Raw genomic sequence first — 12,580 nt, 5'->3', positions numbered from 1 at the left:
TATTCTGAGTTTGTGAATACAACATAAATAGTATGTCTAATCTGTTAACGGGGGCGCTCAGTGGAGAGAGGGGCATTTGCATGCAGTACTGTTGCAGCATTGCACATGGCTCCCAGGAGAAGTACCCTATTGGGCCACCTGAAACTCAGAAACTCACATGCAACTGCCATAGATACATTTTCAAAATAATTTAAACTGCTAACATTTTCATATCATTCCAGCAACTTTGTAAAGTCCAGTTGATATCAGGAAATAGAGGGGGACCCCGGGTGGCTCCTTAGTAAAAATCCAAAGCCGCAGCATGAATGGTGTGTCCAGGGTTCTTCTTCTCGTCCTCTGTCTACTCTGCCCCTCCCTGCCCTGCATCCTGTGTGACTGGACTCCTTCCTCCTAGGACAGCTGCCTCCCTCCTCTCTGGCCTTCACGTGTATTTCTGTGCCTTTCTGTTTCCCCACCCCAGCTACTTGCAACCAGGGGCGTTTGTTGAATAAATGAATGAGTGAGTGGGTGAATGAGACTTCCGTTGTTGTCAGAAAAGCCAGAGCACTTGTGAAGGGTCACTTAAGTATCCGGTGGCTTGAGAGCCAGTCCTGTAATGAATGTCCTACGCTGGAGGCTCTGGAGGAGGGGATGGCCTGTGAGAGATGGCACCTGTTCTCAAGGAACCCAGCGTGAGAGAGAGCACACACACTGTCCAAATGCGAGGGGACACAACTGGGACCAACGTGCAATAATAGGAGGGGCTTAAGAGTTCAAAGCAAGTCATTTAATTGGCTGAAAAAATGGTATACTTCTGCCACGTGGGTGTGAGACAGCAGCTCAGAAGAGCTGTGGCGCTCTGCCCCCAGGGCCGTCCAGCCTGTGGAGTTGGTGAGAGTGAGAATGGCTTCGTCAGGTGAGGAGGATTCAGTGAGTTCAGTGTCTGAAAAGGTGTCAATTTTTTTTTTAAGATTTATTTATTTGAAAGGCAGTTACAGAGAGGCAGGGTTGGGGGGAGGTCTTCCATCCGCTGGTTCACTCTCCAGATGGCTGCAATGGCCAGAACTGGGCCGGTCCCAAGCCAGGAATTGGGGGCTTCTTCCAGGTCTCCCACGTGCGTACAGGGGCCCAAGGACTTGGGCCATCTTCTACTGCTGCCCCAGGCCATAGCAGAGAGCCGGATTGGAAGTGGAGCAACTGGGACCCAAACCGATGCCCACATGGGAATGCTGGCACAGCAGGCAGCAGTTTTACCCACTACGCCACAGCACCGGCCCCTGAAAAGTTGCTTTTTTTTTTTTTTTTTTTTTTTTTTGACAGGCAGAGTGGACAGTGAGAGAGAGAGAGACAGAGAGAAAGGTCTTCCTTTTGCCGTTGGTTCACCCTCCAATGGCCGCCGTGGCCAGTGCGCTGCGGCCGGCGCACTGCGCTGATCCGAAGGCAGGAGCCAGGTGCTTCTCCTGGTCTCCCATGGGGTGCAGGGCCCACGGACCTGGGCCATAGCAGAGAGCTGGACAGGAAGAGGGGCAACCGGGACTAGAACCCGGGATGCCAGCGCCGCAGGCCGAGGATTAGCCTAGTGAGCCAAGGCACCGGCCCCCTGAAAAGTTTTGAAAGCAGTTCCCTAGCACATTCAAAGTGTTATTAGCTGGCTTATTATTGGTTCTTTTGGGTTTTTTCCTTTAATTTTTTAAAGAAGATTCATTCATCCGTTCATTCATTTGAAAGGCAGAGTGACTGGGAGAGGGAGAAACACAAATGTCTTCCATCCACTGCCGCTTTTTGCTCACTCCCCAAATGCCTGCAAGCACTGGGGTTGAGCCAGATTGAAGCCAGAAGCCAGGAACTCCATCTGGGTCGTCCACATGACTGGCAGGAACCCAGTACTGGGTTCGTTATCTGCTGTCTTCCCAGGCACATTAGCAAGAAGCTGAATCGGAAGAAGCTGGAGTCGGGCCTGGTGTTGTGGCTAAGCCAGTTAAGCTGCTGTCTGCCGTGTCAGCATCCCAAATGGGCACCGGCTCCAGTCCTGGCTGCTCCGTTTCCAATCCAGCTCCCTGCTAATGCAGTAGAAGATGGCCCAACTCCTTGGGCCCCTGCACCCACATGGCAGACCCAGAAGAAGCCCCAGGCTCCTGGCTTTGGCTTGGCCCAGCTAGCCATTGCAGCCATTTGGGGAGTGAACCAGCAGATAAAAGATCTCTCTCTTTCTCTGTGTCCTCTAACTCTAACTTTCAAATAAATAAATAAGTCTTAAAATAAAAAGAAGGAGAGGAAGAGGAAGAAGAGGAGGAGGAATAAGAAGAGCAGGAGGAGGAAGAAAAAGAGGAGCAGGAAAAAGAAGAGAAGGAAGCAGCAGCAGCGTGGCCACAATTGGAACCAGTGCTCCAACATAGGATCCTGGCGTTGTGAACAGCATCTTTGAACTGCTGCACCTTAATACCTACCTCACAGGTTCTGTTTTTAGAAGAGAACTACAGCAAAATGTAGGTATAAGAGTCAGTTACACTGAACAAGCATCAGTGCTAGATCAGAGACTGCATTGAGGGTGGCAGCTGGTGCCCTCTACCAGGTGAGCAGGCACTGGAGCAGAGCCTGCAGCCTCCTTTGCACCTGCCCTTTGCCCTGTCCTGCCCTTCCTGTGTGTCTTCTCGCCTTGTGTCCTGAGTAAGTGCCAGACTTTGAGGTTTTCGTCTGGTGCGGTGTCAGCAGTGAACCCGGCCTCTCCTGCTTGCGCATCCTGCTTCTTCCTCCGCGATCAGACCACTTCACGCTCTCGTTCTGAAGGTCTAGAAGTGAACACAAGGCAGACGTCCTTTCTCTCTTGCAGGAACACTTTGAAATGCCCTAGTACTTTTTTTTTTAATTCTGAGCACAACTCTCAGATATAAATGATTTGGGAACCAAAGGGAGAGATTTCGTGAGACCTAACTCTTAATTACTTTTGCCATTGATTTGGTTTGTATTGTTGCTTAGTTTGCTTTTCTTTGGGTGCATCAGAATGAGAATAATCAACATTTAAGAGAGGGACCCTCAGACATGAGCCTGTGTGTGTAGGTAGAGTTCTTCCCATAGAAGTTAGGGTCACAGTGATAGGAAATCAAAATAAGATTATGTAAGCAAGTATCTTCTGTCATTACCTAACACCGAACATGGGATGGTGACTACCTGTGTTGTATGTCGTTAATTCTAATAATTTCCTAATGTGTGTATCTTACTGAAGTTAATTAATACCTATTGAAAATAAGAATGTTCTTGAATTTTAATTATTTTTCTTTACATGGAAGTGGCCAGATTCAGCTGATCTGTTTTAGGCTATAGAAAATCAAATCTTGGCATAAAAAAATTATTTTCCTTTAAATAACAGAATTGATATCTATTAATTTTCTATGTGCTTATCTATATTATGACATATATCATTAATACTAAGTGACTATAGTTATGTCAAATAAATGTGCTGTGACTAACAGTTGAATTTCATTTTTAGTTGCCTTTCTTTTTTCTTTTATAGCTTTTCACCTCTGGTTCCTACATCTGGATTGTAGCCATAAGTGGACTTGTAAGTGTCATTCCTTCTTTCCTTCGGTCCCCTCTCTCTTCTGAAAAAAAAAAAAAAAAGGAAAAATGTCAGATTGAGCTGTGGGTTGTCCTGCTTTCAGCTGTCTCTTAACCAAGTCAGGTGTGGCTCACCACTGTTTGCTTAGGTGGTGATGAAAACAGGCTGGCGGACGCTTGTTGGTCTCTGTTTTCAAAGTAACTTGGGTGAAAGTTTTAGCTAAGTTTTTTGTCAGTGCTGTTACATGAATGGTCTAATTCATAGCAAAGGGGGGGAATGACAGAAAATGGAGAAGTTAGACTTACTAAAAATATTGAGATGTTCTCCATGTTTTGTAGAGACATATTGTCATGCAAGGGAAAAAAATAAGGCTGACTGAAAAGTCAGGTGCATTGGAGCTGACCGAAGACTCATGGTGTCTGTGGCCAGGCTGGGAAGCAGGGAGTACACCTGGCTCCTAATTTTAAAAAAGTTATTTGTTTTCATTTTATTTGAAAGGCAGAGAGATTCAGAGAGAGAGAGAGAAAGAGATCTCACATGCGCATTCACTCCCCAAATGCCCACAACAGCTGGGTCAGGTCGGAGCCAGGAGCCCCACCCGGATCTCCTGTGTGGGTGTCAGGGACTCCAGTACTTGAGCCATCATCTGCCACTCCCCTGGGTGCCATTAGCAGGGAGCTGAATCCAAGGTGAAGGAGCTGAGATTCAAGCCAGGTACTCCAGTATGGGACGCAGGTGTCCTGAGTGCAACTTAGCGCCTGCACCAAACACCCCTGCTCCTGTGTGCTAGAATTTCTTCCTTGCTCCCATTGCCGTGTGACTTTAGCTCACTTTAATGATAAGCATTCGTCCTAACCGAACTCTATAGAAGTATTTTAAATATGTTGAGAGCATGAAGTTGGGTTTTGTCCTTCATCCATGGTTTGAATTTAAAACCCCAGAGGTATAAAAATAAATGTGTAACTAGTGTGTATGGAGAATAGTTTTAATTTCTTTCTTGGAAAAGACTAAGGAATTTATAAGGTGGATTCATAGTAATGAGTGTAATACCAGTGCAAAATAATTTGGAGATGACTGCATTCCACTGCAGATGTTTTAAGTAAGTTATCACTGCTTATCTTTTTTTGGGGAGGAGGGGAGGATAGAGGGAATGACTGGTATTTTAGGTCATTTATGTAATTCTTTAAACCTGCTTACCTCCCTACTTCCTTTAAGCTGTTATTCCTTTTCTGTGTTTCCTCGTCGTATTAAACTTGAACCAACTTCATTCCCCACAGCTGTTGTGCTGTCAGCCAAAATCCTGGGGCTTGAAGTCACTGTGTTTTTCCTTCCCTAAACATTTTCTCATCTATCCAGGACCACAGAGCTGGACCCCGCTAGGAGGCCTTCAAAGCACCTGTGCCAGCTAGTGTTCATAAGGCTTGGGCTGGCTTCAGGACATGCTGGAGTCAGACTCTCTGGGCACAGCTGCCAGGCACCGCACCCCGCCCATCATCTCATCCCCGCCACAACTGCCAGTTTGACAGTGCCCTAATTAGCCTGCAGACAACAAATTGAGAACTCAGGGCTTTGACAGTGAGTGAGACTTGCTTGAAGATTCACTGTTTCTCCCTTCGTGTTTTATCTGCCTCAGCGGTGACGACTGCGGGTCCTTAGTGGATATCTCCCTGAACTGTTCGGGGTTCGAGAGGAGCCTCAGTGTGCGCTGTTTCTTTGTGTTGGTTTACTGCTGTTTCATTTCCTCTCGGTAGCCGTACCCTTCTTCAATCACTCGCCATGTGCTTATGTGTTTTGGAATATTCCTTTCTTTCTTCTGTGTTTTGGAATCCTGGCTGTAGATTAAGTGCTCACTGTCCCCTCAGAAAGTTTGATTTGGAGACATTTGGTGCTGAAGAACTGGAGGATCCATTTTTCGTGTCTTTGTAATCTCCTTGAGAGGCGGGGTGAGGGAGAGAATTCTGTCCACTGGTTCACTCCCCTATGCTTGCGACAGCAAGGACTGAGCTGGGCTGGCACTGGGAGCTGGGGACTCAATCCAGGTCTTCCTCATGGGCAGCAGGAGCCCAGATGCCTGAGCCATGTCCTCTGTTCTCAGGAGCCACATTGCAGGAAACTGGAATCGGGAGCTGGGGCCAGAACAAACACACATAATTTATTTATTTATCTGAAAGTCAGAGTTAGAGAGAGGAGAGGCAGATGGCCGCAACAGCTGGAGCTGCGCTGATCCGAAACCAGAGGCCAGGAGCTTCTTCCGGGTCTCCCACGCGGGTGCAGGGGCCCAAGGAGTTGGGCCATCTTCTACTGCTTTCCCAGGTCATAGCAGAGAGCTGGATCCGAAGTGGAGCAGCTGGGACTCGAACTGGCACCCATATGGGATGCCGGCACTGTGGGTGGCAGCTTTACCCGGTTCGCCACTGCACTGCCCCTCACCCCCACAGTTTTTTAAAAATCTAAAATACACATGTTGTGAGCACAGTCTGCTCTAGCACACTATCTAACAGTAGTGTGGTGGCCATTTTCCGTTTTTAAAAGGAACAGTAAGCTTAAAGAATTTTTAAAATGAAAAATATAGCTTGTTTCAGAAGGATGACTAGATTTATGTACTGCTTGGAATATAATTCCAAGACAATTTAGTATTTCAAGGATTCTGCTAGTAATAAATGCTTCTGAGACAACTAAATTTTCCCCTTGTACAATAACTGATTCAGTTGAAGTCACTGACCTACTATGATCAAAAATCGGATATATCCTCATATTAACTTTGTTCTTATTACCACCATAATTAGATGACACCGGCCATGTTTATTTAAAAGGATTGCTATTGAGGCCAGCATTGTGGTGCCGCCGGTTAAGCCACCCCTTGCAATGCCAGCTGGCATTTCAGTTAGCTCTCTGAGTTCTAGCTCCTCTACTTCTTATTTCTAAGATTTACTTATTTATTTGAAAGATAGAATTACAGGGGGGGGGGGAGAGCAAAAGAGGGAGGGATGGAAGGAGGGAGGGAGAGAGAGAGAGGAGAGAGAGAGAGAGAGAGAGAGAGAAATATTTATTCTCTATCTACTGGTTCACTCCCCAAATAGCCACAGCAGCTGGGACTGGGGCAGGCCAAAGCCAGGAGCCAGGAACTCCCATCCTGATCTCGCACTTGGGAGATGCATTGGCAGGGAGCTGGATAGAAGTGGAGCAGCTGGGATTCAAACTGGAGCTCCTTGGAGATGCCAGCACCGTAAGCAGTAGCTTAACCTGCTACGTCACAATACCAGCCCCTCCTCTACTTCTGTTCCAACTTCCTGCTCATGTGCTTGGGAAAACAGCAGAAGATGGCCCAGGTACCTGGACCCCTGCCACCCATGTGGGGGACCAGGAAGAAGCTCCTGGCTCCTGACTTCAGCTTGGCCCAGACTTGGCTGTTGCAGGCATCTGGGAAGTGAACCAGTAGATGGAAGATCACTCTCTTTCTGTTTCTCTCTGCCTTTCAAATAAATAAATAAATCTTCAAAAATAAAATAAAATGATTGTTGTCAAGGATAATCCTAGTGAGTTTTCCTTCCTGCTATACTGTAAATGTTGTTAGTGCTTGTTTTGAACTCAATGAATATTTTCTTTTTAAATCTGTCTAGAAAAATCTATTTTCATGAGAAATGTTTCATAATATAATATGATGTACTTTATAAATGAATATTGCCAGGAAGGACATTAGAATTATTTTTGAGCACTTGTTTACACACCCCTGACTGTTCAGCATCTGAGATACACAAATGTGAGTTCACAAATTCCAGATGTCTCTTTCTCAACATGACTTCTCTTCCTCTATCAATCAAGTGACTTCCCTTTTTTTGCTTTATATAAAATAAAATGCTAAAAAAAAAAAACCAGTTTTACCTCCAAAAAGAAATGCACAGATATGTTCAGTGTTTTGGGGCAATTTTATAAGACCTGTTGGTGAGATTTCACCTTTTTAGTATTGAAGCCAGTAGTTCACCTAACATGTTGTCTGCCTTAGGGAAGTGATTTTATTTCAATTTGGCAGTTACAGTCTTTTTCAAGAGAAAGAGATTTATTTAAAAAAGATATTTGGGTAAAACATTAGTCATTTGTCATCTGTTGTCATAGAGACCAAACTCTTGACTCATGCTTTTCTGGAACACTGCCAGCTCTCTCCTATACTTGTTTTATTTAGTTGTTGGTTGACTCACTTCTCTGAGGCTGGTTTTTCTCTCATTGTATCAGATGTCTCTGAATACTTAATTTTTTAAAATCTGATTAAAAGAAAAGGCTGATACATTCCATCACTGTTGTACTTCATTGGGTAGGAGCCCGCTTCGCATCTTCACTGATGGTACAGGGAAGAGCGAGGGCTCAGTTATTTCCCTGGTTAAGGGAAAACAACGTTTTTAGTCTCCTGGGAGCAGTGATGACCTTGTTGGCCTAGAACAGCCTCTTCTTCAGTTCCATGTGGTGAGCTCTGACAGACCCCTGCGGCTGCCCAGGAGGGGTGAGGACACCCAGTTGTACTTAAAGATTCCTCACGCTGGTCACACATGTCGCTGGGAAATGTTCCTGTGTGGTCTTCCTCCCGTGACAGATCTGACAACATTTAATACCTCAAATCTGCCAGTGTCCACGAAAGGTTGTACAGTTGTAACTGGAAGGCTTGACTGTGCTAGTCAAGTGAAACATTCCAGTTTAAGCAAGTTCCTTCAGGTTTTAGGATGCTTCTACTATATCAACACCCCTGTGTTCAACTGTTCTTAATGTCTTCTGTGGAAGAGCTTCAGAACTTGAGGCCATTCCATATATTCATGACCGTGTGGTCTTGTTATAAATGAATACTTTAATTTCCTTAAAGAAAGCATCACTTACTTACTGAACTCTGTTTGAATTCTTTATGTGGTTCTGCAGTGTCCCAGCACTTCTTCATTTTCTGCAGTTGAATGAATCATAGTAGTGAGTCATTGCCCCAGGTGTACCCTAGTTCTCAAAAGCGGGGGCCCAGGCCCGATCCGATCCTGGCATGTTTGAAGCAGGAAGAGCCTGCTTTTGTCACATTTCTGTTTTATTATGATTCACAGATTTACCTCTTTTTTTTATCCTCTTTCAAGATCTTTAAGAGCAAATTCACAGACCGGCCTGTATTTCTCAGATGCAGGATTTTTTCCCTTTAACAGGACCCTGCACTGTGACATCTCCTGCACATGTGACTTCTGTGCAGAGCATTGGACTCAGAACATGACCTGATCAAGCAGCCTTAACGTGAAAACAAATCGGTTCTACCCAGTAATGAGATTAGAAAAGTAGGCTGGCAGCAAACTATGTAGGACGTTGAATGTGGGCTGAGTCCAGATTACTTGTTGTGGCATTGGGCATCTTTAAAGATTTTCAAACCAAAACACTTGTGATGGTGTCAGATACAGAAGTCGCGTTCTAAGTCACAGGAAGGGCGGAGGAAAACGCGTGTCTGTGGGGAACTGGGCGGCTCGTTTGTGGGCTGTGATTTGCCTTTGTCTCTCCTGTCCACATTGGTTCTAAAGATGGAAACAGATCACCCTGGAGGACTGTGAAGAGTCAGTTTTGGGGCTGTGACCTGCTTCCGGGGCGGGTGGTCCTGTGGTGTGGAGCCCTCCATGCCTGCCTGCTCATGCGCATCTCACTCTTCTCTTCCTACTTCCCTTTTTGCCATTTCTCCTTTACTTTCCTAGATGTCTTCGCCAGATGGACCCGGGGTGGGGGCACTATGGCAGCTCAGATAACTCACGAGTTGCTCAAGGCTTCCAGTTACTTTAGGGAGGTGGGTTATTGTGTAGCAGCTCACTGTAAGTGAGAGCAGAAGCTATAAGAAATCGAGAATGGTTAACGCCATGAGGTTGGTCGGCCTGTAGGGACCATGTGCACAAGTAGAAGGTGACCAGTCGATCTTTAGGGAACACCCGTGTAGAGAGAGCGCTTTCACTCTTTTATGGTTAAAGGCACAATCATTCTTCCAGCACTGATCTGAGTGTGTACTGGTGCAATGCACGTCACGCATGACCCTCACATTATTACTGATTGATTCATGCACTCTGTCCCCCACTTTGTCCTCCCTCCCTCCTTCTCCTCCCTGTCTGCTGTCCCATGCTCAAGTCATCTGGACTGAGTGGAAGAAACCGTCCAAACTCTGCCTTGTGGCAACTCCTGTGCAGCCAGGGCTGACCAGGGCTGTCTTACCAGAAGGTGTGATCCAGGGAGGTAGCAACTGGTAGATGTGTGATTTTTTTAAGTGCTTAGGGAGAAGAAATGAAATTATGCCAGTGTCCTGATAAAAGTGACTTCACAGAAGTACCTTTTAAATACAGCTATACATTTTTTATTTCCCAATTTTTCTTTTACCTATAGATAAAAAGCGCGCCTTCTCTTAAAGCCTTTCCAAATTCGACATCCTCGCGTAGCACTTTTCCCCTGTGTGTCAGCAACACCAGACGTTTCTCACTCCCCACATGTCTCATCCTAGCCCATTATTATTATCCTAGCCATCATGCAGTGTCTTTTTTCTTTCGCAAACACACAGTTCCCATGGTGAACCGGCACTTGTGGGAGATTATATTAGTTGTTCAAATATTTTTGTTTACTCAGCTACATTTCCTCAAAATACTTTCCGTCCCTGTCTACCTGCCCTCCTCCCTGCTGTTCACATGAGACTTTGTTCTGTAACTTAACATGAGCCACTGAAAAGACGTGACAAATTCTGCACGCAGGAGTAGCTCTCTGAGCCACTGTGTGGTTCCACCATTGCTCCGTTCCCCTTGCCCTGAGACAAGCCTGGGCCGGAGAGGGGCAGCTCCTCCAGACCCTGGAAGGAAGAGGACACGTGGTATAAGACCACAGACAACAAGTAATGTGAACAAGAAGTGAGTCCTGTTACAGCTGCTGGAATTGGGAAGAACCAGAGAAAGCTGCTATTGCTCTTTTCTCAGCACTTTACAGATATTTTCTTAATAGAGGAAATATTATCCCAGTTTGTAAATGAAGACGGCGAGGCACAGAGAAGTTAAGTAATTTGCACGAGCTGCTAAGAAGTCTAGGCAGAATTCAAATATAAGGCGGATAGCCTTGGCGTCTGTGCCCTTTACAAGGTGGCTTTGCATAACCACGTGCAGCTCCTTCATATTATGTCCCTTCTTGCAACACAAGCTTACTACCATTTATGCGTGTTCTAAATCATCGAAGTCATCGGTCTTCCTTTCTCTGCTGTGTAGTGTTCACTGCAATAAGGATACTTAGTGAGACCTACCCTCCTAACAAACTTCTCAGTGCATTGTTGTCGATAGAGGTATAGTGTTGTCCATGGGATCTAAGAGCCTCTCTCCTCCGTCACTGAGTGTTAGGCCATTGAGTTGCAGCTCCCTCCCCCGCTTCCCCTGGCCCCTGCCCGGCACCATTCCACTCTCTGGGTCTGTGAATTCTGCTCCTGTGGATTCCTCAAGTTGGTGGAGTCATGAACTATGTACTTTTTTATGACTGCCTTATCACATTTAGCGGAAGGTGCTCATGGTTCATTTGTGTTGTTACATATTGTAGAATGTCTTTCTTTTTTAAAACATTTATTTATTTATTTGAAAGTCAGAGTTTTACAGAGAGAGGAAGAGAGGCAGAGAGAGAAAAACTTAATCTTCCATCAGCTGGCTCACTCCCTAAGATGGCCACAATAGCTTGGGCTGGGCCAGCCCAGGCCAAAGCCAGGGGGCTCGAGCTTCTTCTGGATCTCCTATGTGGGTGCAGGGGTTCAAGCACTTGGGTCATCTTCCACTGCTTTCCCAGGCCATAGCAGAGAGCTGGATCAGAAGTGGAGCCACCCAGGTCTCAAACTGGTGCCCATATGGGATGCCAGCCCCAGCGTCTTTCATTTTGAAGGCTGAATGCTCATATGACATATGTCGAATTTTGTTTCTGTTCATTTGTTGATGGGCGCTTACATTATTTCCGTATCTTGGCTATTGTGACTATTGCGGCAGTGAATGTGAGAATGCTAATGTCTCTTTGAGAACCTGATTTCAATTTTTCTAGATATATACCCAGAAATGGGATTGCTGGATCATGTGGGAGTTCTATTTGTAAATTTTTGAGGACCTGCCAAACTGTTTCCATAGCAACTGCACCAGTGCATTTCCACCAACAATACACATGGGTTCCAGTTTTTGCACATCCTCACCAACACTTGTCTTTTGATTGTGTTGTTTAATCATAACCATCCTAAAAAGTGTGAGATGCAGTTTGATTGTGGTTTTAATCTGATTTCCTTGATGGTTAGTGGTGGTGAGTATTTTTCATGTACCTCTTGGCCATTGGTGTGTCTTCTTTGAAAAAACATCTATTCAAATCCTAGCCTATTTTTAAATCAGGTTATTATTATTATCATTATTTTTACTACTGAGTTGTAGGAGAACCGTGTCCTTCTCTTTAGGAATTCTAAGTTACTCTTTATAATCTTACAGTGTCTGATATTTGATATATAATCTATAAATAATTATTGAGTTTAGTTTTGAGTAAGCAGAGACAGAGAAAGCTCCCATCCCCTGGATCCCTCTCCAAGTACCAGCAATGACCTGAACTGTCTGAAGCAGCCAGAAACTCAATCCAGGTCTCCCATTTGGGTAAGAGGGACCCAACTATGCAAGCCATTATTTTTTTTTAGTATTTATTTATTTGAAAATGAGAGTTGTATATATAGAAAGAGAATGGCCACAAAGCCAGGAGCTTCTTCCAGGTCTCCACATGGGTGACAGGGGCCCAAACACTTGGACCATCTTCCATTATTTTCCCAGGCCATTAGCAGGGAGCTGGATTGGAGGTGGAGCAGCCAGATAAGCACTGATGCGCGTACGGGATGCTGGCACTGTGGGTGGCGGCTCCACCCACTACGTCACAACACTGGCCACACCATTATTGTTATTTTTTTAAATCTGTAGTATTACATGATTGTCAGGATGCCTTCAGTGTGTGTTGCCTTACTAGGCTCTTGACATGCTCTCTCTAGTGGTGGAGCAGCTAGACTTCCCACTGTAGAGGTGG

At 45.4% G+C, this 12,580-nt stretch overlaps 1 protein-coding gene across 3 annotated transcripts in view; it reads left to right on the top strand.

Moving 5' to 3' along the window:
• UBAC2 (UBA domain containing 2) overlaps positions 1-12,580 on the top strand; it is a 191,779-nt gene that overhangs the window by 121,647 nt on the left and 57,552 nt on the right. For 2 of the 3 annotated variants that reach the window (XM_008260139.4, XM_070048670.1), the window contains one exon: positions 3,491-3,538. The exons of the other annotated variant lie outside the window; for it this stretch is intronic. In XM_008260139.4, coding sequence (XP_008258361.2) covers positions 3,491-3,538 — 48 coding nt within the window. The remainder of the gene's footprint in view (positions 1-3,490; positions 3,539-12,580) is intronic. 3 annotated transcript variants of the gene reach the window in all.

Source organism: Oryctolagus cuniculus, chromosome 9, assembly GCF_964237555.1.
Source record: "Oryctolagus cuniculus chromosome 9, mOryCun1.1, whole genome shotgun sequence".
NCBI classification, from domain to species: Eukaryota; Metazoa; Chordata; class Mammalia; order Lagomorpha; family Leporidae; genus Oryctolagus; species Oryctolagus cuniculus.
The sequence above is the reverse complement of the archived record's forward strand: the minus strand, read 5'-3'. Positions and strand labels throughout refer to the sequence as shown.